This window comes from Oreochromis niloticus, linkage group LG6, assembly GCF_001858045.2.
Source record: "Oreochromis niloticus isolate F11D_XX linkage group LG6, O_niloticus_UMD_NMBU, whole genome shotgun sequence".
In the NCBI taxonomy this organism is placed as follows: Eukaryota; Metazoa; Chordata; class Actinopteri; order Cichliformes; family Cichlidae; genus Oreochromis; species Oreochromis niloticus.
Genome location: NC_031971.2, coordinates 33,612,944 through 33,640,927, shown reverse-complemented (window position 1 = coordinate 33,640,927; position 27,984 = coordinate 33,612,944). Strand labels below are relative to the sequence as shown.

Below are 27,984 nucleotides of genomic sequence, written 5' to 3'. Positions count from 1 at the left end.
TATTAGAAAAAAAAAAAAGGAGAAAATATACTTAAGAAAACATTTATTTTATATGTACAGTACCCACAGTCACATTAAGGCATCATGAAAGTACAAGAGTATTTTCACCCAAATCTGACAAAAATCCCCAGAACAGAAATACTGTTAATAACATGTCTACAGTCTAGAAGATATTTTAAAAAGGTAATAAAACTGAGTATAAAGTAATGTTAAAAGTAATTTCATTACAGTGGTATACAGGTATTTTAAAATGTATTAGGCAGAGTCATAAATATTCATTTGCATATGTAAAAACACCCACAAATAAACACAAGTCAACAAGGAAGCTGTAGTAAAAAACCCAAAACCAAAACCAAAAAACCAAACCCTGCGTTAATACATTTAAAGTGCATGAAATTGAGAAACTTTTAAAAACAAGTCCAGTAGTTTAAAAGAATCGAAGTCCTTCTCAGAAGGAAAAGATTACATGCAAAAAGCAAGTAAATACACTGCAGCTCAACAAAAATAAAGTTTTGGTTAAAGGAAAAAAATATTTTTGAGATTATCAATTCATATGTTCTCAAAATATTCAGACTGTTTTTTTGGACAAACAAACAAAAAACACTGAAAAGGTCAGAAGCATTGTGAACAGGATATCTGTTAAAGATATTAGTCTGAAAACTTAAAAATGCTTTTACAGTCTAAGCATGCATCTCTGCTTTGTTCAGTAAAATAAGGCCTTTGCCTTAAACTTGTGTGGAGGCGCTTGGAGCTGCATGGGCCAGGAACACCGCATCACTGAAATTGGTAGCGAAGCTAGTGTGGTAGCTAGGACTGCTTCTGCTGCTGCTGCGGCGGGGTTGGAATTTGGATTGTGGGGACCTCACACCTGAGCGCTTCTGGGCCTGGCACAGCTTCTGGATCAGGAAACGCCGGTCGCGGCCCTCCTGATTGACAGATTAACACAAACAGATTTCAGTTCACACTGCATTTGGCAATAACTGAATTGATAACAAGAACACTCAGAGTACGCAACTCCCCCTGAAGGACAAGAGCTATAATAAAACTTTGATTTTTTTATGATGTTTTTATTAAAACATGCTGACGTCAGCATGTTAAGCCATCACTGATATTGTACAGAACATATTGAAAAAATAAGGTGTGTTATACAGCTATCTCCATGCTGTTTCATATGATATTACTTAACATGGTTTCTTGGAATTTGAAATCAGGTCAACTTTGATCTTGAGCGCTAAAAATGAAGCTAACATGCTTAGCCAACTTAGGTACTAATGTCCCCCAAGGCCTAGTTGTGAAGTTTAAAGACAATCCATAAAAAACTGTTGATAATATAGGTTTTACTGATTTTCACATTTTGTGCAACTTCGACTAGATTTTCACCAACAATAAATTAAGCCGTTATCGGTATCTACAATCACACAAAACTTGAAAATGATATCTTTAAAAGTGTGGGCACTAAACTTCTAACAAACAGAACCAATTACACACTCCCTCCCTTTGGGGGGAGAATAAAACTTTGTTGTTGTATAATATGAGTAGACCTACCATTTCTAGTTGGTGCCTTAGTTCATTAATGACCCTCTTGTGTGCTCCAGCCAGTGCAATCACATAAAACATGGCCAAACTGGAAAAAACATGGAAACAAAGTATAAAATTACAGCAGAGGAAAAACAACGTTAAAAAGGTGAAAATATATAATAAGAGGACCAACCATGTGAGAACAAAGCAAGAGACAGCAAAGGCCTCTGAAGAGAGAGCCAAGAGAAGCTTTTTGACTCCTTCGGGTAGCTGATAAACTGTAGCTGGCACCACGCCCCAGGAGGTGTTGTAATTAACAAAAGGTCCACAGGCCTGAGAACAGTTTATTCTGTACAAAAAGGAAGTGTAAGTGAGTGCTTACAAGTAAGAGTTCCGATATTTATCCATATTAAGAAAAAAATAATTATACGGCAGTGGCCAGATTTTGACCTTTGGCATGAATATTTCTGCTAGAGGTTCTTTTAAAGCTCCACACAAACTATACAAATATAATTAGAACACAGTATGAACATTACTCACTGTGCTATACTAGCTATGACAGGCACACAGGCAAGAGTCAGGCCGATCAACAACACGCCGAGGAAAAAAAAGTTGGAGCTGGATGCTCGGAAAGGACGTGTGGCTGGACGACAGTTTTTGATTAATGATACCTAGCAAACAAAAATTTGCAAATGAGGCTTACTAGAATATTTCATGCTTTTTTCCTTCACTCTTGCAAGGAAGAAAACTACATGCATTCAAACCAAAATGTCACCTTCTTGATGTAAAAGATAAAGAAATATTTGAGGGTGCAGATAGCAGGCAGCAGTGGGCAGTAGAAAGTGCCGATCCAGCAGATGGTCTGACCATAGACGATCTCCAGTACATTCTGAGGAATAGAAAATTCCTGTTGGCTCATCCATTTAGCCAGGGCAGAACTACTGTACCTCAGAAGCAGTCTGGGTAGGATAGAACAAGAAAGACAAAAATGACTAAAGCAGAAATAATCAGAGAAAGCAAAGCCTTCAGTGACAGAATAATTTTAGCTACATTTATTTAAACTAACTAAGCTAACACTAAAACTACCATATTTTTCAGACCATAAAGCACACTGGATTATAAGGCGCACTGTCGATGAATGGATCCGTTTTCATACATAAGGCGCACCGGATTATAGGGCGCATTAAGCGAAACAAAACAGTCAGATAAGTCAAACTTTACTCAACTCATTCCTCTTGCTTCCTCCTCTTCCGTACCATTGATGCATTAATGCTGAATTCTCTCACAGCTGCTCTATTCCCATGTTGTTGCAGTATATTAATGACTTACCTTGTATTGTGGATGGATTGTCTCAGTTGTTCTCCTGACTGAAGTTTGATGCATATACAGCATCCTGCCATGCGATTGCATTTGTCCCTAACCATCGGGAACCCTCACGATAACTTTTATCAAGTGGAAAAAAGTTAGCGTTCATCCTCCAGTTTCACTGTGTTTATGTTATGCTAACATAGCTGTGTCGTTAGCGATCACGAAGCACATCATTATATACCAGCTAGTCCAACTTCAGTAACTCTACAAACATCACTGCTGTTTAGTTTTCTGTCCTTATTTATGCTGGAAGTGATAGCAGAGCTGTATGTTTTAATTTTTTCAGAAATCTCAGTCAGAACATGCTATATCATGTTTCGGTGTAAACTAGCGAGCTAACTTCATGCTAACTTCTAACTCTGTTAAATTTAATAAATTCTGTTTTCATGGATGCCTGGATGTTAAACTTAATTGTTCCACCTGGTAAAGCAGCAACACTGATTATTTTATTAAAGATGAAGGAATTTAGACAGTTTTAACTCTCAGTGATGTCGCAGTGTTCATCTGACTTTGGGACCTGAAGCGGACGAAGTTTTAGACCCAGATTACTTCGCGAGGCTCCTGACTACGGTAGCCGTAATTCTCCAACAATCCATCAGGCAGTGCGGCTTCGTAGCTTACCAAAGTCGTACTAAAACATTTTTGACAGATTTTTGAGCGCCGTGTACCACATAAAATCAGTTCGAGGTCAGTAAGCACAACCAGAATTCACACTAAGGTGCACCGGATTATAAGGCGCACTATCGAAAAATACGGTAGTCCAAGTCAGCTCCTGTAACTGTTACATTGGAGATTCTTAATCTTTTATGAAGGTGACATGTTTACACCTCTTCAAATGTCATGAGATGATCACAAAACTAGATGAACTGTACTTTTTTTCTACTGTGGATAAATGAGGTCTTACTTTCGAGGAAACTCCACAAAGATGGTGACGGAAACGATGACAATGAAGTCAAAGATGGTGAGTTTGTACATCTCCTGGCCCACATGCGTTTCCCAGCACTGCCGACAGCAACAAGGATATAGAGACTGGATTTTACCATACATGCATGTCACGATTTAAGAAATGTATTTTATAGGGTGATTAGGAATATACTGATTTTTTAATACTTTTTTTAATTAAAAGTCTAAGAGACCAAAATATGGGCACACATTCGTGGAGTTACAATTAACATATGTAATATTCACATTCTAACACATATGTATAACAGCTAATGCAAAGATAAAAATGAGTTTGACACTGGTACCTGTGGCACTACCCCTGTAAACCACTGTATATTACATTATGACAAAAGAGGATTACTTACAGGGTAAAGATCGTGGTTGTAGCCACAAATACAGGGACCATCTTTACATTTAGTGATCCGAGACCAGACAGAAAAGAGCAAAACGACAATGCTGGTTAACCGCATGAAGACACACCTGTGAGGATAGGAAGAAAGAAGGCAAATCAGAAATACTTTCAAGTTCAAATCTGCGTCTATGAGTAAGCAGGTCAAAACACGAGACTCCATTTTACCTCAAAAGAGTGAAGCGGATCTCGAAAGCAGGAGAATAGTCCTCAAAGTTGATGATAAATGAGAAAAGTACTGGGGTAATGAAGTTGGCAAAGGTGATAACAATTGAGGGTAGATACTCATAAATGAGATCTACTATGAAATTCACCTGCAAAAGAGGAGAAACAACAAATACCTTTTTTCCTGTGTTGCCTACATTTATCAGAAATTTCCACATGGAGGTGGAATCAAAATGGACAGAACGAATAAAAAAAACTGTCTTACCTTTTGCTCATTCATTTGGGCTTTCTGGGAGAAGATGGTGGCTAAATAAATGCAGTAGAAACAAGCAGCCAGTACACCAATGACGAAAAGATTCAGGATGAGACGGATGAAGTAAAGCCGACATTTTTCTTTGTGGGTGCGCTCTGCTATTTTCTGCTTGATCTTCTCATCCTCCAAATCTGTCTAAAGATATACAAATATGAATTTTAAAATAAGGTGTTGGGATTTAGAGATTCTTTTATTGCTATCATATAATCTGCCTTATGATGAATGTATTAATAACATGTTTTACAGTATTATTTTATCAGTAATATTTCTTATAAGGTTCATATTGCATTGAATCACATTCATTCTATTCACAGGTCTAGTTCATTTTATACACATTGCATATCTGTGCTTGTTTAGAGTTGATGTTCCATCTAAGAGGGTTTTAAGCTTCACTGGTGAGAGTGTCCAGGTGATACATGTTGAGGGAAGATGAGAACATAGCAGGTTAATTGCATGCATGCTTACAATACACATAAATCTAGTAGCAGGCCTGAGCGAAGGCCCAAGTGTCTTCTGCTTCTTATTTGAGACTTGCTGTAATTCTGTCTACTTAGAGATTGAGGACGAGGGTCAATTATTAGCCCTTAGAGGCCCTGAAGCTTAAAGTTATTACCTTAAAAGGAAGGTGTTATCAAAACGAGAAGTTATATGTCTGTTTATAGTTATTAAGATGTACAAGATGTACCCTTGTCTGTAAACAATGACTGTACACAATGTATTTTTGATCTGTATTTGACGTTTATGTGGGGGTGTGATCCTCTATGCTATAAAACCAGAACCCAGTGTATTTTTATCAGAGCAAAACAGGCCATATGCTGATGGTTGTTCTCCGTTGTCAATAAACTCATCGTTTGATTGCACTTGTCTGGTGCCTCCGTCGTTTGTTGTCTGATCTGCAGTTGATCGATCTCGCTTCAAAGGCAAGACAACAAAATGATGGTGTTTGGTTATTATTTTTTTTACTTTAGCTCAGGGGTCGGCAACCCCCAGCTCCGGAGCCGCATGCGGCTCTTTAGTCCTTATACTGCGGCTCCGTGTGGTTTGGGAAAATAAATTAGAAGTATTTAGCTGAAGTGCATTTTATTTGTGTTTAGTTCTTTTTTTTAAAAAACTTGTAGTTCTATATTGGAAGATTGTTGTGATTTTGAAATATAAAAATAAAATAATATTTTATTATTTTTTTCATCGCTCAAAATAAGCGTTACACTCGGGGAAGCCGGTGTACCCGCCGAAACGCCGTGCATTTATCGAGACTTTCAACCCCAGGTAGGCCAATTATGGATCTTCGGATCCACATTATGTCGGCAGCTGTTCTCCACCGTGAACTATGTTAAAAACAAACACCGCTCACGCCTCACAGATGACAGCTTACAGTCCTGCGTAAAGATGAAAGCTCCGATTTGCAGACGCTGTGAGCAGAGGTTCGGGACCAGAAGTCTCATTGTAAAAATATCACGGCAGACCCGACGATGTTTGCATGAATATGCTTTTCAGCATCTCTATATTGACCACTTTTCACACACGGTTGCTGTACGCATATAGCCGGCTGTAGCTTTTCAGCTCACAGCCCGACAACACAACAGCAGAAAGAGCACAGACTTTAAGGCGGCGAGGCGCGATTGCGGGTGCCGCTCAGGTGCGTCCGACTCCCATTCAGCGGCACTGCAGACCACGCCCCGCCACACACATTAACAAGGTAAAATAGATATTTAGGCAGAATTTTGCAAATATCTAATTTTTTTTTTAGCGGCATAGAGCTTTTTTTCCAATTACTTTTTAAAAGGGAGGCGGCTCACAACAGTTTTTGTTTGCTACATGGATCATTTTAGTTCAGCTGGGTGTCTTTCCTTTTGTTATATTTCTTTAAGAGTTCAAAATGTGTTAATTGCATAAATAAAATGTAATTTTCTCTGTAGCACTTCATGGATTACATAAGCAACACACCTCAGTTGCTCTGTGGATTCTTTTAAAAAGCAGTTAAAAGCTTTTGTGTTCAAACAAGCCTATTGTTGATCTACGTATTTTATATTCTTTACATTATTTACATTTGATCTTTTACATTGTGTATAATGTCTATTGATTGTATTGTTTATTTTAATATTTGTGTACAGCGCTTTGTGACTGCCTGTCTGTGAAAAGCGCTTAATAAATAAACTTTACTTACTTACTTTAGTTGTTCACACAAAGCACAAAGGTAAAAAAACAATATATACAGTGTTATCTTCATTTTAGATTTCAAAAAGTATTTGCGGCTCCCAGTGTTTTCTTTTGCGTGGAAACCGGGTCCAAGTGGCTCTTTGGGTGTTAAAGGTTGCTGACCCCTGCTTTCAACTGTGTGATGTGGATACATTTGCATTAGTTCACTGCAAAAACTCAAAATCTTACCAAGATTATTTGTCTTATTTCTAGTCAAAATCATCTCATTACACTTAAAATAAGACAGAATCAGCTAAAGGGCAACATTTCTCTAAGGTGCATATGAACTACAATTGGCAGCTATGTGGCAACCAGGGACAATAGAAAGTGAGTGACATTCAGTGACTTCATGTGGTTAGAGGCAAAATAACTGCTGGCACTGTGAAGCAGGCGGGACCTGTGATAAATTTATTTTAACTTCCTGGTGAGGATTTGAAGCGACTACTAATGATAGCACAGAATACTGCTGATTAGCATGTGACCCGGTAGTAATGCATGTGAGAACTGGGGCCTTGAATGTCACAAAAGACATAAAAGTAGGTTATATTAAAATGCACATCTTATTTTTACTTTACAGTAACTGTATGTAGCTGCTGGGGTGCCATGTGAGCACCCATTTTTTCAAATTAGTTTAAAGCAAATTTGTAAACTGGCCACTGTTTTGACGAGTCAGTTTTACAATCATGCTTCTGATGTATAAACTAACCTTCAGCTCATAGAGCAAAGTCTTTTTCTTCAGCTTTGCAGCATTCTCACTGGTGATGCAGAAATCCCAGCCAGCAAAGATCTTGTTGCAAAAACTCTGAAAGCAATCCTCATCCTGAATCAGATTATGTTTGAACCCCGCAGCAGACCTTAAAAAGAAGAAAACACTCAAGACCACATCTCATCACATAAATGTTATTTCTCACGAGTTTGCCTTTTTCATACCTTTTAACAATCCAGATAAGACTGAGAAAGAGGTACCCTATAGTGACCAGCAGGTATGCCAGTGCCAAATTATAAGTTATGTGGGAGAAATGGATTTTGTCCACGTTGTAGAAGCCGTAGAAAAGATAGGTCTGTTCCAGAAAGCCCTGCAGATGAAGCACAGCAGGTGAGTACAGAAACTACAGAGCGGACTCTTTCTCAGGAGACTAATAATGTGACAACACTTACTTCGCCAGAAAGCAAATCAGTAATATACTTATGATAGTTAACAAGACCTCGACGACTGTCGCTTTTATACACGCTGCAGTAACCTGTAATATAACAGACAAGTTAACCTTTTTATTCTTTCTTGCTTAGTATTTGCTTCTAATTGAAACAAACAAACAAAAAAATCCTCTCACTTTCATTCTGGCTGAAGGTGATATTTCCTGAAGCATGGGGTGCAATGATGATGGGCAACATGACAAAACCAAACATGAGCAGAAAGATGAAAAAGTTGAGCGTGACCAGGAAGCGCAGAAAGGAGAAGTAAGACAGGATCCCTGTTCCAAACATCCCTAGTGACAAGTGAAAGAGGCAAAAAGGGAGAACTTAAGTCTGACACAACAAAAGGTACACTGTCTGTCTCCACATAAGTATAATTACTGATTAGCACCATCTGAACAGAAATCCAAAAATGTCTTTGTGTCCAAAGAAACAATTTCTGTCAGACAATCTGTTTGTCTTTCTTTTACCTTCTATTAGGTGGATGTCTCCCCTCCAGAGCTTCAAGGAGTTCAGCCATTCTTCGCTTTCATCTCTCATCCTCCTCAGATACTTGCGGGTGCTTTGTCGCCACTGTTGCCAGCTGCTCAACTTTTGAGCATCTTCTGCACACTGTTTCCTAAAACATCAAACAGTCTAATAAACTCCTGACACACAACAACGTTATTTAGCTATTAGTGAGAGAAGTCATAACAGACTACAGTTTCCTACTTGTGTTTGCGTTTCTCAGCCATGGGCTTGGCTAGTTCTCTGATGTGTCGCTTCTCAGTCTGACTCTTCTGTTTCACGGTTAGTCTTACAAAGGTGTTTATACCCCATTTCCCACTGCCAGATGAGCCAACCCTTGCTCTAGAGCTGCCTCTTTGTTTGGAGCCAACAGTTGACGACTTCCTGCGGTACAGCAGGGACTGGTAACTGGGGAGCTGGTCCAGCAGAGGGTTACTGCTGATTCGCCCACTGTGATCAGTGACGAACACTTGAAAAGACAAAGTAATGTTTCTTACATGACATTTATTTTAGCTGTTCTGGAACAGATGCTAATATTGCATCTGTACAGAAAACAAAACTCGATGAAATATACATAATACAAAGAAATTTGACTGTGTTTAACACCCTGAGCTAATTACCCCTGCATTTTGACAACTGTCACTTCAAATCAGGATCAATCCATCCATCGATCCATTCACGTCCACATAAAAAGATGGACGGCTACACGATTCAGTTGATATTGGGATAGCACAGATATTTCTAAGGATGTATATGTTGTCTGAGATTTGCATAAATTAAAGTTTTTTTATTTGCAGACTCAAGTTGAGATTCAAGTTGAGATAATAACTACAATACCACGCAAAAGTCACAAACCATCCCTCATTTCTTCATGTTTTGCTATGAAATTGAGAAATAAGTGCAGGGATCTACTGGCAAGTGCAAACATGCATAGAAATAGAGTAAAAATACTATACTTGTACAGCTGTACTGTACAAATACAGTGCAGCTTGAAAGTCAACATTTCATTTGACCACCTTTATTCTTCAACACAGTCTGAATTCTCTTAGACAAGTTTGCTTTTTCTTTTTTTCCTAATTTTTTTTCCTCCACATATCCAGTTGTATCATAGGACCAACACACACCATGACAAAAGAAATGGGAACAAATTATGTGTTTTGGAACAAACTGATATTAACATAGTGACTAAAGATAAAATTTAAACCATGAAAAAACAACCTCCAGACTGGCTAAAAATTGTTCAACACCATTTAAAAGAATAGGTTGTAGCAGTGGAGAGAAAAGTACTGACTATGTAGTGCTCCAGCAGGAGGGGCCCTTCCAAGTCAGGAATGAAAAGTTTGCTTTTGTTTACATTTTTTAATCCCTATGTAAATTATGTCATAATTAAACTGCCTGAATAAACCGGTTGGATGATTACAAAAATAACAGAGGCTCTCTGCCAGACTTACAAACTTAGAAATGGTTTAGTCCAACACACATTGAGGCTCAACCTTATAGCACAGTTAATTTATTCTCTCCAGGTGACTGCTAATGAGTCTCATTACTCATGTCTTTCTCCAAGAAAGCAAAATTGAGAAATGGAAAAAACAAAAGAATTGAGAGGCAAAGGAAGTAAACTGAGTTCACTTGTCAGCCATTAACACATTTCTTTCAAAAGGAAGGTCAGCAAAGATAACAGCTAAGAGGTTAAGAATGGCTAAGAGGTTGTTGAAAACGTTGAATCAATATAAGATGTCTCTCAAATTTACCAAGCTAAATTTAACACCATTATAACATGTGGCCATGAATTTCAGAAACAGCCAGATAACCAGAAGCAGGTCTCCTCCAAAGTATTTGACACATGGTGAGCTCGTATCTTGAGAACAAAAAGTTAGTTCAAGTAATCATTTGTTTCGATAGCAGCTTGAACTGAAACTTTACTAAGACTAACATCAAGTAGAATTCTGCTTTACTGTATGTGGAGCCAGCTGTGAGGCAAGCAAGGCATTTTGAGGAAGCTGGTATATTTTAAGGCTTAAAATACCACACTGACACTTCTTCTTAATCTAAATGAAAAGAATGAAAGGGAAAAACATTCACATGCCGATAGTTTCGTTAGATTTAGCTTTTTCTACATCTAACGAAAAACCGTCGGGCAGCATACCTGTGGAAACCATTTTTACGTATTACTGAATCACCCAGTTTATATCTGCAAGACCTTTAAACTGCCATATAACTTCTCTGTTTGATAACATCAAAGTAAAACAAAAGGAAAATGGCTGTCACAAGGTCAAAACAATGAACATATCATAAATCTAATTTAATCTAATGTATTTTTAACATACTGATATCAGGCCTTCTCAAGGTACTGTAGTTATAGTGTTGGAACTCATTTAAAATTTCACAAATATAAAGACAGCTACATTATTCGCAAGAATTAAACTGTGCCTCAATGATCAGAGTTGACCTCTGCCATGAGCCCCAAAAGGATGAAAACTGAAAAATTATACGTCAAGTAAGAGTTTGCATAGCAGAGTGAGCAAGAACATGTGATAGAGGATGGTGGAAATGAAGAGAAAGGGGGAAATTAAGGTTCAACTGAGAGTGGTGAGAAGGATGAGAGGAGGATAGTTTTCTAACACTTTTCTAAGTGATAGGAAACTGCGAAGAAGCTGTTTTATATTATGGGAATAATAATAAAAATCAATAAAAATGAAGAAAATGATGCACCCTTAAATTCGACATTCCACACAAATAAGTAATTAATTATAAATTAAATTGTTGACTACGGGATACTGATATTCCAAACTGTGCACACTTATGAGCTTTTAATAAATACTGTATATGAACAGTTCACTACTGGCTACCCTAATGTCCCTAATACCCTGCGCCTTATAATAAGTTTACACATACAAACAATAACATCACACCACAACTCAAGTATATGTTCCCACAGCTAACAAAAAACGTTAAAATTCGACACTTCTCTCCTTTTTACGTTTGCCTCCCAGGAGAAAAGACAATGGCTAACCAAGGGAGCAGACTTCGCAAACAAAACTGCCGACAATTCAGTTTCGACACCGTAAACGCACTCGAGCCAAACCAGACAAACAAAATCTCTTCCTGCTCTCATTTGAACGTCTCCCTGTAATCGTTATATGACCCTCTGTCAAATCATTAACCAGCACAACAAACTTTTAGCTACTTTTTAGCGGCTAGCATTGTTAGCTAGTTAGCTAATGTAGAAATAAATTGGGTTAATTAATGTTCTGAAGTACCGCACGAACTTCGAAAATACCTGAGTCGACTTCCATTGTTGCCTTTCCGACAGAATAAATACAGTTATTTATTTATTAGCTAACAATTAACTACCAGACTTCGTCAAAAGCAAGGAGTTAACTCTCCCAGCTGTCAGGAAGAAAACAGCAGTCTTTCCCAACATCTACTTCCTGGATGTGGATACAGCTCCAGGAGCGACACTAGCTATTATTTATTTATATGATATTTCTGGGTGATGTATTTGGTTTCATTTTATAATAGTCCATTTCGCTATTTACATTTTTAATATTATATTCTATGCTGTTTAGTCATCTTTGTGGGATTTTTTTAAGTGAATTTGCTAATCATACTAATATGACGTATTTGGCCAGATTTAAGCTTAAAATAGGTTTTAGTTAACTCACAGTCTCAAAAGAAAAATAAAATAAAATTATGTACATACAGATTACATATTATATTAGTTACTTTCACAGTCACACAATATATTCTCAGTTTGTCTATTTTTTTCCTTTCATTTACTTAAAATGCTTGCTCACAACTCTTCCTTCCGTGACACATTTGTCCCTGGTTTTCCCTGTGTGGAGCATAGTAAACCCAATTTGCAAGAGCATTTTTTCCGGTTTCAGACTATTTGTTTATTCGTTAGGTTCCATTTATCTGTCTGTAATAAGTTCCTACAGTATTCGCCCCTATAGGTCAGCCTTTTGAGCGTTCACCTTAAGTTTTAATAAGGATGCTAAAATAATTATTAGCACTGGCGGTTTAATTATTCATGTCACAATCTAGCGTGACCTTTCAATATCCAAGTGCCAGTTCAGAAGCAGCGGACTTTTACCTTTGTGTGCTCAGGCTAAACTTCCTGGTAGGAGGACAGTCCTTCTTTTTTATGTCACTGACGGTAATTCAGAGATACTCCTCAGGCTTTTAAGCTGCAACTCTGTATTGTCAGGACGTCCTTTTAGATATATTCTCTCCATTACAGGACTATAACCAGGTAAGCAGAGCTTAATAACAGAGCAGAATATCATTTGACAAGTTCTTTTAATCTTTACAGGTTTGTAATTATATGAGAACCTAACTCTAACTACACATTTCTTATAGGTTTCCTGTTTCCATAGTTCAGCCATCAGTCTGTTGTTTTACTGTTCATTGTTATATAAGACAGAGGTGTTCTCTTGCCATAATATAATGTTTTTTGTGAGAACCACAGAGCTATACCACTGCAACCAAACCTCTTTCCCCAGGCTGAAACCAAACCTCCTACATGAATTTATAATGATCAGACCGAGCACTCTAGAGATCAAATTGCACATGCTTTCTATGAAGCTGCCTCTATACAGAAAACCATGTGGTATTAACATGTTATACTACTTGTTTAGGGTTAGTCTTTAGCTTGATAACTTGACTTCAAGCACAATTCTATTGCTTTATTTTAATTTTTGTCTTTCATATGGAATAAGTCGTTTACATTTTGCCACTTGACACCAAAATCCTCATCTTGGGAGCGACTGGGGCATACTGAGCTGAAGAATCACTGCTGTCTCAAAAGAAAAGCAAACGGATCGATTTGAAGGATCTCATGACAAGTTACAGGAACGGGGGATTTTTCAACCCTGCATACCATGACACCGAGACTCTGGAAATTGATAGAAGGTTTGTGTTAATATTATAACATAAAATTTGTTTTTGTCCTCAAATGTGCATCAGAGAAATCTTTTTTCCTGAAAAGTATAGAATTACAATTTGTCAAAGAATGTGTTTGTGAAGGAGTTTGAGTGGTGTGTTGTTTGTGCTTGTAGTAAGAGGAAGTACTGTGAAGAAAAGATCGCAATGTCAAGCAAGCAAATAAAAAACTAGCTTTAACAGGATCTCCTCAAGATACAGGCAACAGCGCGAATTTGGTATATATATTTGCTTTATCCTCGGCTGGTTCATTTTAGTGTTAATCTTTTTGGCAGAAGATTTAAGGTCTGAGGATTGTGGATGATTATATGAGAGCCCTAAAGTAAACATTAGTACACTGGTCTCTACAGTTTACTGTTAAAATCAGTCTGACAGTACTCTGTAAGACTGAATGTACTTAAAATTAAATTAAATAAAACCTCCACAGTTTAAATTCAAATAACTCTATCAGTAACTTGAAATTTCTGTTCTCTTCCTGATGTGATAACGTCAGTGCTCTTAGGTGCCACAAATTTATATAATTTATTAATGATTTAATTTATTCTGTTTGGGCTCGAGGGCTTCCAGCAAAACCCACCATACTAACCCCTATGACAACCAAGACCCAACCTGGTGGGGTGACAGGGCTAGCAATGATGATGCTATAGGGAGAGTGCCTCAAGGTGGCTGGCAGGAGGAGAGCTGGAGGGGTAGAGAAAACATCCCAATGGACGCCATCTCCATACGCCCAAGGAGTCCTCCAAGGCACCATGGACCCAGTATGTGTACCACCTCTTTGTGGCCATGTTAAATTATTTAACCATAAAGCAACATAAAGTGTTTGTATACATTTGTGTTTGTTTGATTGAAAAAGTCGTGTTACTTGTTCAGCAGCTTCGTTTTTTGTATATGCCAGTGGATGTTGCTAAGTAACCCTTTGTTGATACTTCCTCTCTATCTCCTCTACATTTTAGATCACAGTATATCTGGGATGGACTCTGAATATAATCAGTCAAGATCTATTCCACTGCCATCGTCTTCAGGTAATACGCTTCATGACACTTAAGATTACGCAGTTCCTTTATGGTATTACTAAACACACATTAATCTGTAAAGTTTGCATCACATATTAATCATTTCACATAACATTGCCATTTATCCTCATACTTATGTCTTCACTAGACTGTATCCTTAATTGTGGATATAATGGCTGTCAACAATAAAAGCTACAAGGAAATTGGCAAAGAAAATAAAACAGAGCAAAGGGGGTTATTTAGGAAATGTTTTATGCATGAAGTTCAAATACAAAGTTACAGCATACAGTAGAAGTGTTTGTTGGTCTGTTTTTCAACTATAGTTTGATTACCATAGAACATGACACAGATATATGAATTTGATTTACATCTGTTTTCACTCGTCTAATATCTATTTCATCACCTATGACATTAAATACATAAGTAAACTGTATTAGCAACTGTTGGATGGACTGTAATGGAATCCATATAGATAGAAATTCAGGATAAATTATAACTATGTCTTCCATTTCCTCCCATTTCATTTGATCTCTATGCTTCTGAAAGACGAAAAAGAAATTCCAGAGTCATACCAAGAGTTGTTAAAAGGCATAACTAATACATGCAAATAATACACACAGACTAATACTCTGACAGTAACTGCAAAGTAATACAGTTTGGTGGGCAATGGCACCAACACCTTCAGTATCATAGCATTATATGAAATGAAAATAAATATGAAATAATAAATTCATCACAAATAAAGATTTTGAACAAACAGTTGCATAATAGGACCCACATTAGTTTGTATATGGTGCTGTGTCCTGTACTATCTGTCAGTGTTTTTGCAGTCGATATTTATCTTTAGAATTAATAAATAAGTAGCAGCTTATTGCTATTATAGAAAAAAGTAAGTGATAAAGGCTGCGTAAAAGGCTGCAGGTGTTACATTGAAAAATGCTACCCAGTTCATTTGCTGACTGTCACTCTGTTCTTGTATTTATCTCATGCGTTTGAGTTTGAAAATCCACAATAATCACAACAGAAGGCTGGCTGTCTTTTGCTTGTGTGCAAATCCAGGAAACATGACAATGCGGTGGAGAGGAATAGCGATGAGAAGGATGAGCATGTTTCCTGATGCAGATCATACCCAAACAGCTTTCACAGAGGATGCCATCTGGAATGAGATGCAAAATGGTAAGCGCACCTGAGGGGTGTCAGATTATCCTGTGGATTTTTGGAAAGTGAATTATGACACCTGATATGTATTCTGAATGGCAGTACTCACAAAGATTTAACAGCCAGCACTTGTCTTGTCATCTTGTGTCTGACAGAGCAACAAAACCTGCTCGAGGAACTTGCTGCTCTGTCAACACGAGACAGAATCAAGGCCATTCGGGATCTTCCAATGAGCTTTAAAGAGAAGAAACATATCAGGTAGGTGAGCCACAAACAAATAAAGGTGATAACAAAATCCTTCTCAGTATCATTCAAAACATTTAGTTAAACATTGCATCCTGCTGGGAACCATAAACTAAGCTGTATGCAAATGCTTGGAGGCCACAGATGTTGCAATAAAGATCTCTGGAGGAAGTATTGCTATTTTTGTCCAACACAAATTACACAGGAAAGTACTAATTGAAGTCCAAAGGGGCTTCTACAGCCTGCAGAAACTTGTGATGCAGGTAATTTAGTTGACAAGGATCCCAATGGTTTTACTCTTACAGGAAAGAATTGGAATTACAGTCTTCCAGGAAGTCTCGCCAATTCACATGTTTGGCAGATTGCTCTGAAAAGCTGTCTCTGGTGAGTGTTTTATCTGTCATAAAAGCAACGGCTGCATCTCTTTATGAGCCCAGCTCATTCATAATTTGTGCTCATATGCTACATACAGAATGTTATGATCTTTTTTCAGTTTTCACGAAAATGCGGGTACCATGTAAAGTCAGCCAAGCAGACCCTGGAACTGTGGCAAGGCGCTATGAAAAGTATTGGTGGGAAGTTTGGGACCAGTGTTCTCACCTATTTTGTGTTCCTGAAGTGGCTTCTCATGTTTAATATTTTCTCATTCCTGGTCAACTTTGGCTTTGTCACCATCCCTCTGCTTGTTTACAAGCACACCCCAAACATTTCTCAAAATGTGAACGACGTACCCCAAAGTGTGACCTTCAGAGGACTGGAGATACTAACTGGAGTTGTAAGTAGTACATGCATTTATCTTCTGTTGAAGTCACAACCATCATTATTTTAAAATTTAAAGCTAATGTAATAATTACCATTTAATTAAATGACTATGTAATATTTAAAGAGCTAATTATTTGGTTTATGCTCATGGCTCAAATCTGCATTATTTTGAATGCAGTTGTTTGTTTTCCAAGGATGGATAGGGTGAGCAGTGTGCTACAGTCTGGACAGATCGCCAGTCTCACATCCACACCTATAGCCAATTTAGTCACCAGTTAACCTAACATTCATGCACAAAGAGCACATGCAAACCCCAACCACAAGTGGGGTTTCTTCAAGTGGAGTGACAGTGCCACAGCATTTGTTTTCACAAAAGACAATCTAAAAGATGAATCTGCACTACATGGCAGATCATAATCAATTAGAACTAGCAAACACTGTTGATATGTATTATGTAATATCATGTTAGATATTTTCCAATTCTCTCTGTACTGAGTGAACAAGAGTTGCATATATTTTGGCTTTCCTAGGGTTACTTCAACTATACGGTCATGTACTACGGTAGCTACAGCAATGAAACTCTGGTGGATTACAACATGCAGCTGGCCTATTTCTTCACCATTGCCGTCTATATGGTGCTTTGTGGAATTTCACTTATTTACAGGTTAGTTAAGTCCTCATCATGATAAAAATCCACAGGGAAATTGCTTTGTTATGACTCCTCAACATGCATGTGGGAGAAGAAGAGATAACTCAAAAGAAAAAATTGATAAATATAATAATAAATTATTAGAAAATGTGAAAATTCTAATATAAGTATGCCAAAACAAGAAATCATAACATTGATTAATAGCTGTAGATATAAAAACTCTCATAGCTGCTCCAATAGCTCTGATTCTAACAATGATCCTGAATCTTGATTTGTCCACATGCAGCATGTCAGTCAATTTCAAGAACAACTATGTACTAGCAGACTCGGCATCAAACAGTGCATGGCAACTTCTTTGCACCTGGGATTTTAGTGTAACCAATGAGAAAGCAGTGAAACAGCGCAGGAACAACCTTTGTGTCCAGCTCAAGGTGACTTATAGCTTTTTTTTTTTTTCTAAAAAAATATCAAATGCTGAATTAACTGTGACAGATTAAAATTCTGTATTTTACACCTACATACACATCAGTATTTCATTGTTTGTCCTCTTGCTGCTCGTTCAGGAGTCTTTATCAGAAACAGCCCAGCAGGAACGCCTTACAGTCTCTGAAAAACTGAAGCACTATGGGATTCATTTTGGTTGCTGGCTTCTCTCCACAAGCTTGGCTTTTGGTTGTGCAGGCGGTATTTACTTTCTCTGCGACTATGAGATTGAGGTACATAAGTTAAAATGGAATAATTAGACTTTAGAATTACTTGTGTCTGTTAAATGTAGACTACAGGCAATGCAAATGCATATTTTTTCTCTTGTTAGTAAAACTAGTATAAACTAAAAAACATGTAAAAATATATACCTCACCTGTACTCTCAGAGCGTGAAAATCTAAACCAGGTGTCATAAATTTACTGAAAGTCATGTAATTTACCAACAGTGCAGGGTTTTTATTGTTTCACTGCACACAGTATTTGTCATTATCCACTATCTTTACCTGTTTTATGTTTTACTGCAGGCAACAAAAATTGCCGATGGGTCTCTGCTTGAGGAGGCAAAGACACTCCTGGTTCCCTTTGTGGTGTCTTTAATAAACCTGGTTATTCCACTCTTCTACTCCCTCTTCAACAAATTTGAGCATTACTCCACCCACCGCAAACAGATATATGCTCTGTTGATCAGGTGAAGTAAAACAATATATGTATATAAATATGTCTATAAATATGTCTATGTCTAGATAGATAACAGAATATAGATATCTTAGTTTACCATTAGACCGGAAATAAGGAGGCAACTAACCTTGTTTTGGTGTGCCTATGACATCATCACAGAGTCACCAGCATGGTAGCAGGCTCCCAATCTTGTTAAAGTTAATTGCAGTGTAATTTGTGAGCTGTGTTATAAAACGACACAGGTCTTTATGCAGTATAGTGAGAAGACTGGGGGTTCTAGGATCTAGGAACAGTTCTAGGATCAGGCTTAAACAAAAGTAAATATAAAGTATAGTGGTATCTATGTAAAGCCATGACTGTATATATGTAAAGTGGTGCAGCTATCGACACATCTAGCACAAAGCAAATATAATTATTTATTTAACCAATAATACAAATTGAAATACTTCTTTTTTCACATATAGAAATGTCTTTCTCAAGATGTCCATTCTATCTGTTTTGTGTCATTATTGGATGGATAAGGTGCCTGCTAAAGATCCAGTAAGTAATAAATATCCATTTATTTCCTTTTTTAAACACAACATACGTTTATTTTATCTGTCCCTACTTTATTCAGTAGGCATAGACATTCATTAGTGAATTTGTTTCATTGTCAGTGTTGGGAGTCCACGGTAGGGCAGTCTTTGTACCGTCTGGTCCTTTTTGACTTCCTTTTCCTGATGTTGGGATCTTTCTTTGGAGAGTTTCTTAGCAAGTGAGTTATAGAATTTCAATTCATATTTTAAATTGTTAGATGGACCTATGTTTAAAATCACATACTCAATTTCTTTCTAATAGTGTGATTGGGACAAAATTAATACCACGCATGGGGGTTCCTGAGTTTGACGTAGCCAGAAATGTCCTCGAACTCATCTATTCACAGACGCTGGCCTGGTATGAACCATATGAACAATACATTCAACATTTCACAAGTTCTAGCAGTGTGTCAGTGGATTTTAGTCAAATCTTATGTTATCTATCTTGATCTTGGACCTTTTTAAATTATTTAAATGCGATCGTCTGTTTTCTCTCCACAGGATTGGAATCTACTTCTCTCCTCTGCTACCTGCCATGCAGATTCTCAAATTCCTCATCCTGTTTTATCTAAAGAAGGTAAATGCTGCTACCAGGACTGCTCCATGCTCCATAAGGGTCGTGTTACTCTATTTGCGCACCTCAGTCAATAATTAATTAAAATCCTTTCATCACATTGAATAGATGCTTTATTTTGGGTAATGGAAAAGACAGCCTGGGTTTCGGATTTAAGGAGTAACCATTATGGTTTAATGGTACCAGACAAGATCAATCAATCACTGAAATTTAATGAACTTTGTAGGATTTGTAATTTGATCTAGGCCGGATCTGCTGATGCTGTGTGTTTCATGAACCTGCTGAATGATCTTTAAAAAAGTCAGTTCCAAGCTCTGTTTTCTGTTATGGGCTTAAATGAGCTCACAAGTTTATTAGCTTATAGCAAGTTTATAAGTTTATTAAGTTACTACGAAAATAAATCAATAATATATTTGTTTATGGATGTGTATTTATGGGGTAGTACAAGTTTGTTTTTTGCACTTCTCAGGTCAGTCTCACACATAACTGTCAGCCCCCGCGGCGATCTGGCAGGGCAGCTCAGATGCAAACCATCTTCATCTTCCTTCTCTTCTTCCCGTTCTTTGTGGGAGCCCTGTCAATTGTTGCATACACTGCCTGGAGGTAAGAGGACATGACTTGAACTGCTAAAAAAATATATCCATCAATTCTATTTTATTCTTTTCTAAGATAAAATAAAATAATACATTTGTCTTTGATTAATAATGCATTTTGTACTGATAATACAGAAAAGTTCCAGCCTCAGTCTTGTTTTGTTCACTCTGTCTTGCTCCATAGCCTGACTCCCTCAGAGGGCTGTGGCCCTTTTCGTGGACTCAACAATTCCTTCAGTGCGGTTGATGTCTGGATAGATGATCTAAAAAACGTCACTGGCTCTCAGTGGGTCGTCGAGATTTACAATAATGTCATCCTGAGTGAAATCTTCTATTTTCTGATCACACTCATCATCCTGTAAGTGCATAGTGCAAGTGCTGTCTTATGTCCACAGCATGTACTTTGTAATGTTGACTGAAAAAGTCCAAGCCATGTTTTGCATATAACTGAGCTTTGCATATGAATGCTCATGTATACTGATGCAAATTTTGTGTCATTAAGCAAATGGTTTTCCTGTGTGCAATTTTACTGCTCAGTGTCATCATATACATATTGTGGCAAGTCACTAATGGCCGAAAGGAGCTTATTCGTCGTCTGAGACAACAGATTGTCAACGTGAGTTTATTCTAGAAACTTTTTCCCTTAGTATATATTTCAACAGACCTCAGGAGCAAGTGGGAACTTGTCTAGTCTTGAATAGATTTACATTTACATTTTGTTTATGTTTTTCTGTTTTTGTTTGCCTGACTGCTTCTGTTTCCCCCCCCCACCAGGAAGGGAAAGACAAGTCCTTCTTGTTAGAAAGGTTACAGGACCTTCAAAAATCTCTCCCAAACAAAAACACCAAACAAAAGAAACAAAAAGGGGTTTGTTGTGAAAATTATTTCATGCTTATTTCATCACTTTGCATGTAGAAGCTTGTTATCAGCCTTACTGAATATTTTATTTTCTGTTTAGAGCATGAAACAGCATGCAGATGATCACTCATCTGGTGATCAGTCCAACTCAAATGCCATGGTTCAAGCTTTACTTGCACGTCAGGAACTTGAAGAGGAGGAGAGAAGATACAGCATTGGTGGAGTACCCGTTCCTTCTGAAATGTCCAACTCTAGTCCTCTGATGCAAGCCATGTTGGCCCGTCAACTAGCTGACCAGGAGAATGAAGATCAGTATCCGATGCATGATGAAAACCCGTCATCTTCCAGTGCACTTGCTCAGGCCATGGCAGCCAGAAACAGGGTGGAAGATGAAGAGAATAATCAATATGACGTTTTCAACAGATCCAGTGCCGTCACACAGGCCATGCAAGCCAGAAGAAGAGCAGAGGACACAGACGATGACATGGGTGACCTGCCGCATCCAGTGTCAAATGTCATGATGCAGGTCATGCAGGCCAGGCAGCAAGCACAGGAAGATGACAGAATTCAGTGGATGACTGCTCCGCCACAAAACCCTGGGCCTTCAGGCTCCAGTGCTCTTATCCAGGCCATGCTAGCCCGGCAGGAGGCCCAGAATGAATACGATGATGGTTACTGAACAAAATGCTGAGTTTTATTTTACTGTGATGAAAAAACAGATGTATGAAAAACATCCAAGTGGCTTTTTAAGACTGAAATTGCACTTTGTGAAGTATATGAAGGAGATGAGTGTGCAGGTCCACCTCTTAATTCAACTTTTATACAAGTAAATTTTAGTGAAATCTTTCTATGATAGTATGTAAGCTTTGTGTGATGAGTAATCCTAAACATGAACACTAGAAATAAATTTGTGTCATTTGTAATGTAATTTTTGTATAAGTTGTTAATTGTTGCACATAATTAAATGTAAAATAGAAAAGGCAAGATAACGGCAAATATTAAAAAATGCCCCTGCAAAATTAGTTACAGTTGTTACTGGAGTGAAATGTAATTTTTCCAAGTGGCTGATAAAGACAACACTGCCCTCTTCAGGAACTATGCATACATTGCTACATTTGATTTTGTTGTTTTTTCAAATGACAGCTATCTGCTCGTGTTGTGGTCATTTTTAGAACACTTTCCAGACACAGGAAAAAAAAACTACTAGGTTGAATATTATTTTTTTATTTGTGCAAAAAAAAAAAAAATCCACTTTGTTATATTTTTACAGTTCAAAAATGTAATTGAAAAGTTTAATAAACTGTGTGTTCTATATTTGAATCAGTGTATCACACTAAAAACCCCAGATGTGTTTGTGGCGGGGAAGTAACAGTCAATCAAAACACAATTTTGAAATGGGGAACTTTAATATTCATCATACTTGCCTGAAACACTCTGCAGAACCATCATAAAGTTTCTACTTTTCTCCAGTTAAAGCAGAATCATCAAATGAAAATGACTTACACTGTTAGAAATGTGGTGTACTGACTGTGATCACTCCAATAGTGCTAGTGTTTATGGGAATTTTATTCTCTGTGGTAAATTTCTTTTCCAGTTTAAAAAAAAAAAATTCTAGTCCATCAAAAGTGTTTTGCAGATAATTATTTGAGCTTTATGAGACCATCAAACTTAGCCAAGGTGAACATTCAAAAGAAAAATGATACATTATTACCAACAATCATTCTGTGTACAAACATAATTGACATCTATTTTACAATAAATAGTACTATAAATACTGTAAACAGGCACATCATTTGCAGTATATATTTATGGCTTTGATTCACAATAATGAAAACCCAGTTAGATTTTCTGACTGAACATGTCTAATAAGGCTAGAAGAATTAGAGAGACACTCATTCTTTTGAAACAGTATAGATACACTTAACATTATATTTTAAATCTACATCGTGGTAAGCTGCACAAAAGGAAAAAAAACACCTTCATGTCCACTTTTCCCATTTGTCAGCTGCAATTTTCCAACTTTAAACTTATATGACTTGAACCTTCATGATGGGTTTTCATTAAGGCAGTATTAAAAATGTGTCACCGCGGCCTGTTATCTTTGTAGGTGTTGGTCCCACAGTGAACACTTACCAAAGACAACTATGCTTCAGTCCAATGAGATGCCACATTGAGAGAAATGTCGCCACCTACTGTCCTGTCTCACTCAGCACTGCTCTTCCCCCAAAGAATTTGCAATGTCACTGAAGTCCAGAGAGTCACCTGGTATAGGAGTTTTCCTGCCACTCTTTAGGGTCTGACTAGAGTAATAATCCACAGATTTGGAGATGGAGTGCACAGAGTGCTCCCGGAAATATCCGAATGCCTCCCGTGCGTCCTCCTCCCTGATGCTTTGCTCGAAGGTCTTGCGTTTGTGTCTGAACTCAATGACGGTCTTCGTATAGGAGTTGAGGGTGGTGACAGATGCACCCATACAGCAGGTGAAGGAAGCCCAGGCCATGCTGATATAAAACAGCAAGAGAATTCATATTTTAATAAACAGATGTGGTAGCTGAAAAAAAACTAACAAAAAAAGTGAAAACCTAATGGTGCGCTTCAGTGTGGTGAGGCATTCTGACGTTTTACCCTCAATACCGTGACACTGTATTTGGTAAGATTAGTGCCAATCACTTTAAGTCCCTCTGGTCTCCTCAAGCAGGCTGGTTCGCATGTGAGGTCAGACAATCAAATCATCATCCCATGTCGTTTTCATGCAGACTGGATAATTCCCACAGAAGGTCAAGAATTGTTTAGCCTCCAAAATGAATTTTCGGCATACTGTGCATATTGTAAAGGAGTAAAATATTATTCCCTTATGCAATTCTAATCACACCCGCACTGGGGCTTTGGACACCAAAGCCTAATCCTACCATAACACGAGAGCTTTGGGCTTTTTTCATTACAGACAGTGATGCTGAAGAGAGGTGAGATCAGAGCTTCTGCTGACAGTGTGAGGCAGCGACATGCAGAGTGGACTTCTTCATCCTGTTTCTTAAAGAACGATTTGACTTAACTCTATCTATGCAACACTATAAATAACACAGCGTATAAAATTATCTGTACTGAGGTGGATGTTTGCAGAGTCTTACCAGAAAGACCAGCCATAGTCCCAGTTGTAGGGCCTCCAATCTGGTGGGCCAAGGCTGACGGTGACCTGGAAAACCTGTGTGTACATGACATGAGCCACCATGCCAAGAAGACCTGAAATCATATGCACAGTATATTGTTAGTAAGCTTTTCTGATCCAGTGTACAAACAGAAAAGAAGAACAGTATTAAAAAAATACTTTGATGATTTCTTTCGAGTGCAGAATCAGCCCTTTCCATGGGTACGGAAATATGAATATTTTAAGTAAAAACAGTGATGTTATCCGGGTGTAGATAACCTTAAATCCCCATCCAAGTAATTTACTAAGGTTCATTTACAAACTGTTATTTTGGAGTGAAGAAAAGAGTGAAAAAGAAGTGAAAAACATGTTCAGCTGACACTCTGCTTTCTTCTCAAGGCTTCTGTTTCTTTTTTAGATTTTGAATTGAGTTCAGATTTATTTCTGATCATTACAAGGAAACCAGAGGGATGTTTCTCGGGTTCAAGGACAGTTCCCTCCTTATCAACAGATTAACCAGGATATGTTTGTTATGTTGTACTTCAAAAGCTGACTTACAAAGATAAATGACAATCTTAGAAACAAGAATCAGATACTTGAATACAGTACACTGCAGGAAATGTCACAAAAGCATTATAGTTAATGAAAAATAGAATCAAGCACACTACCTGAAAGCACTGTAAAGATGGCAGCGAAGGCATTGAGTTTGAGTCCATCAATGACATTGCTGGCGTGCACTAGCTCCAAACACATGAGACTGAAGCCAACCACCAGCAGAATAATGTACAACATCTCAGAAACAAGTGACAACCACAGCATCCCTGAAAAATGCCCCCAAAACAAACAAAAATGCACAATAACATAAATTAAGATGAAGATTCTTTATTTACATGGAAGATTTTGATTTATTGTCATCTAACATCTCAATCTCACTGGATAGTCAGACTTAATGTGGGGTGAAAGTAACATGACGATCTCATATGAAGTGCTACTTGAACTGATGTCAAAGCTTTCCGGTTTACAGAAAGCTTTATTCAGCCTTCCAATTAATCTAGTGGAATATAATCTGGCTGCACATGATGATCAGACATTTCAACTCCTCTTCACGCCGCTTCGCAATTTTTTGCTTATCTTGACAGACAGACTTACAGGAATTAAGCATTTCTCAAGTGAAAGTGTCATCACAGCTAAACATCTATAAAACTTTAAATTGAATGCGTGAGCCCTCCTTCATGATTTCACATTAAAACAGTCTTGAACTGACAGTTGCTGATTAAATTAGAACGGACCAAAATGTTACAGTGATGCAGAAATATTCCCAAACATGGGGAAGTACAGCTCAGTGAATGAAAATGGGATAAGAATTAGAGGGCTTAAAGAGTTTTGATAACCAAGGTTAAGCAGATAGCACTCACCTTTTTCTGATGCAGGGGCTAAATCAATAAAACTTCGACATCTCTCACCTAGAAACACAGCAGAAGATGACATGCTGTCATGATTTATTATTTATTACTGATTTACATATATATGCACTTTGAAAACACGGATTTGCTCAAAAACTGTGGCATAATGACAGCCTGTGACAAATGGGATACAAAATAACCAGTGACACTAAGGATTCCTGCAGACATGATGTTTTCCATCTGTTGACCAGAGCATGCCACTGGATTTGTTGCAAGTGGAACGCTTTAATCAGGTAGAAGGAGGGTGGAAACAGCTGTTTTGAGGAAAAACTCATCAAGGCCTCTGTTACGTAATCCTTATTAACTCAAGCTGTCTCAGCACCCCCTTCCTCCTCACCATCCCACAGTCACTTGATGAGATAAAAATGTGTTATTGCAATTGCTTCTTGGATATTTTGAATTTGTGGTTTGTTTCTAGTACATCGCAAAAACACAGATTATCAGCACAGGTTGTCATGACGTATTACAGAGCTGACAGACAGATGCTGCAGCAATTCCTTATCCAGCTGTAATAAACTAAACAGAGAGAGGACTAATCTGGGCTGATCACACCTTTTGTCCCTGAACTTTTCATGGTCATGATCACTCCTCTGACACATGTATAATCCACCCTCTTGAGCCCTCTGTTATTAATTTACAATACTCCATAATGGTCAGACTTAGTGAGTAACTCAAGCAACACACCATTCAAGTCCCAGACAGCCTGCCAGCTGGGGATCTAAGTGCCACTTTGTCTCCCTTAAAAAATAAATAATGATAAAAAAGTGAATTAAACGATTTCAGACTCAAGCTTTCAAGTGCTGCTGTTTACTTTTCTAAGCCATAATGACACAAATGGAGAGCCATTAAAAAAAAAGAAGGAAAGAAAATCTCTGAAGGAGCAGCCAATCGCCATTTTAACTAAATGTTGTATTTTGACAAAGGAGGAGATTAAAATGGCAAATTTATAAAAATGACTATTTGCTTTATATATATATATATATATATATATATATATATATATATATATATATATATATATATATATTCCTTTGACTATTTTAAATTTTGAATGGTTGTTGGTTAATGCTTACATCAGCTCAGGTAACAGAATATTGTAAAGTTTGATGATGGTAACAATTATGAAAAATTAAAACAAAAGATTAAAAAAGATTATAAATAATAAGAAAAAATAGCCCCAAATGGTTAAAGTTTTTACACTGATTTCAAAGCCATTCCTTCATGATCATGTATTGGAGCATGTGCCATTTTTCTTCACTTACAGAAGCTTTTATTGCCGAGATTATCGTTGTGTTAAATGAATAGTTATGTGTTTCTTTTAAGTCAGGGAAAAGAACCAAAGTAGTATGTAATCATTCCAGCTGCTGTGTTAACTAATAAAAAGCATTCACGCACTACACACACACACCTTCTTACTTTCATCGTGAATATTTTCCTCGCATGAGATCCAGATGCCGGTGTGGAACTGACGGAACAGGAACCTGTCGTCGCCTGTCTCCCAGCTGTACACCACTTTGTTGGGGTCTGTTTCGTTCACCCCGTAGTCTATACACTGGTGCGTTCGCAGCTTGCTGCACTTTGGCTTGGGCACTCTCTGCGTCCCGACGCACCAGTAAGTAGTTATGAACGCGGTTATGGAGAAAAACAGGGCGAAGAAGTTCAAGCTAAGCGACAGAAGGGTCCTGGATCGGCGGCTCATCCTCATTGTCTGCGTAAAGGATGAGGCAGCGCGCGGCGTTCCGAAAAGTTCATGGGTGCGAAGTAGGAGGGACGCGCGAGCCGCAGCTAATTTCAAAACACAACAGGTGAGGCGATGATCACATTTGGCACTCCGCAGTTTTCAACAACTTCCACTGATGCACAAAGTGCAAACATCATCTCCGAAAGAGCTCAGCTGTGCGCCAAAATGTCATATTTCCGTCATTTTCACACGCGCTGCCCCACGAGTGTCCAGCCTATAGGATGTCACGTTGTGTGAGGATTTGACAAAGTCTGGGATTTTCTTATGACGCTCTCTCTCCCTCACTCCCTCTCGCCGTTATTTACGCCTCCCCTCCCTCCATCCCTAACAATTTATCAGCTGCAAGGCGATTATAAGACTGATGCGTAGGAAGTTACCACTGAAACATTAAAAAAAGATGCATCAAGAGTTTAAAAGTGAAAGCTCTAAGAGGTTATTCTAGGATATGTCAGTGTATTTTCACGGAGCGGAAAATTAAAATCCAAAATCTC

At 37.9% G+C, this 27,984-nt stretch overlaps 3 protein-coding genes across 3 annotated transcripts; 1 reads left to right on the top strand and 2 right to left on the bottom strand.

Annotated features, from left to right (window-relative positions):
- Positions 1-26: 26 nt before the first annotated feature.
- On the bottom strand, positions 27-12,047 carry tmc7 (transmembrane channel like 7). The gene is made up of 16 exons (XM_019359603.2): positions 11,893-12,047; positions 8,817-9,081; positions 8,576-8,724; positions 8,243-8,398; positions 8,070-8,152; positions 7,842-7,987; positions 7,618-7,765; positions 4,668-4,850; positions 4,406-4,551; positions 4,194-4,308; positions 3,791-3,888; positions 2,294-2,477; positions 2,059-2,189; positions 1,712-1,867; positions 1,546-1,624; positions 27-926 (listed from the first exon to the last, which is right to left on the bottom strand). The coding sequence occupies exons 1-16, from the start codon at positions 11,906-11,908 to the stop codon at positions 726-728; spliced, it is 2,256 nt and encodes a 751-aa protein (XP_019215148.1). The 5' UTR covers positions 11,909-12,047; the 3' UTR covers positions 27-725.
- Positions 12,048-12,272: 225 nt separating this feature from the next.
- On the top strand, positions 12,273-22,526 carry tmc5 (transmembrane channel like 5). Its single transcript, XM_013276675.3, has 21 exons — positions 12,273-12,867; positions 13,334-13,526; positions 14,115-14,314; positions 14,510-14,578; positions 15,629-15,745; positions 15,883-15,985; positions 16,276-16,354; positions 16,464-16,745; positions 17,263-17,396; positions 17,668-17,812; positions 17,945-18,097; positions 18,391-18,554; positions 19,009-19,084; positions 19,201-19,298; positions 19,382-19,477; positions 19,621-19,696; positions 20,163-20,296; positions 20,471-20,644; positions 20,824-20,902; positions 21,061-21,153; positions 21,245-22,526. Exons 2-21 carry the CDS (start codon positions 13,453-13,455, stop codon positions 21,821-21,823), a joined length of 2,925 nt encoding a protein of 974 aa, XP_013132129.1. The 5' UTR covers positions 12,273-12,867; positions 13,334-13,452; the 3' UTR covers positions 21,824-22,526.
- On the bottom strand, positions 22,058-27,715 carry LOC100690221 (germ cell-specific gene 1-like protein). The gene is made up of 5 exons (XM_003453795.5): positions 27,169-27,715; positions 25,705-25,752; positions 24,958-25,110; positions 24,273-24,384; positions 22,058-23,645 (listed from the first exon to the last, which is right to left on the bottom strand). Exons 1-5 carry the CDS (start codon positions 27,455-27,457, stop codon positions 23,351-23,353), a joined length of 897 nt encoding a protein of 298 aa, XP_003453843.1. The 5' UTR covers positions 27,458-27,715; the 3' UTR covers positions 22,058-23,350.
- Positions 27,716-27,984: the final 269 nt, after the last annotated feature.

Bases quoted from the DNA above. Each gene is read 5' to 3' on its own strand.
- tmc7 (XM_019359603.2), bottom strand. The intron at 7,988-8,069 runs GTAAGTGTTGTC...CTTCATCTGCAG, and splicing joins CTGATTTGCTTTCTGGCGAA to GGCTTTCTGGAACAGACCTA. The intron at 927-1,545 runs GTAGGTCTACTC...TCTGTCAATCAG, and splicing joins TAAGGCACCAACTAGAAATG to GAGGGCCGCGACCGGCGTTT.
- tmc5 (XM_013276675.3), top strand. From the start codon at position 13,453: ATGACAAGTTACAGGAACGGGGGATTTTTCAACCCTGCATACCATGAC. The intron at 17,813-17,944 runs GTGACTTATAGC...CTGCTCGTTCAG, and splicing joins ACCTTTGTGTCCAGCTCAAG to GAGTCTTTATCAGAAACAGC. The intron at 18,098-18,390 runs GTACATAAGTTA...GTTTTACTGCAG, and splicing joins TCTGCGACTATGAGATTGAG to GCAACAAAAATTGCCGATGG.
- LOC100690221 (XM_003453795.5), bottom strand. From the start codon at position 27,457: ATGAGGATGAGCCGCCGATCCAGGACCCTTCTGTCGCTTAGCTTGAAC. The intron at 25,753-27,168 runs GTAAGAAGGTGT...CTGTGTTTCTAG, and splicing joins GGAAAATATTCACGATGAAA to GTGAGAGATGTCGAAGTTTT. The intron at 25,111-25,704 runs GTGAGTGCTATC...GGCATTTTTCAG, and splicing joins AGCCCCTGCATCAGAAAAAG to GGATGCTGTGGTTGTCACTT.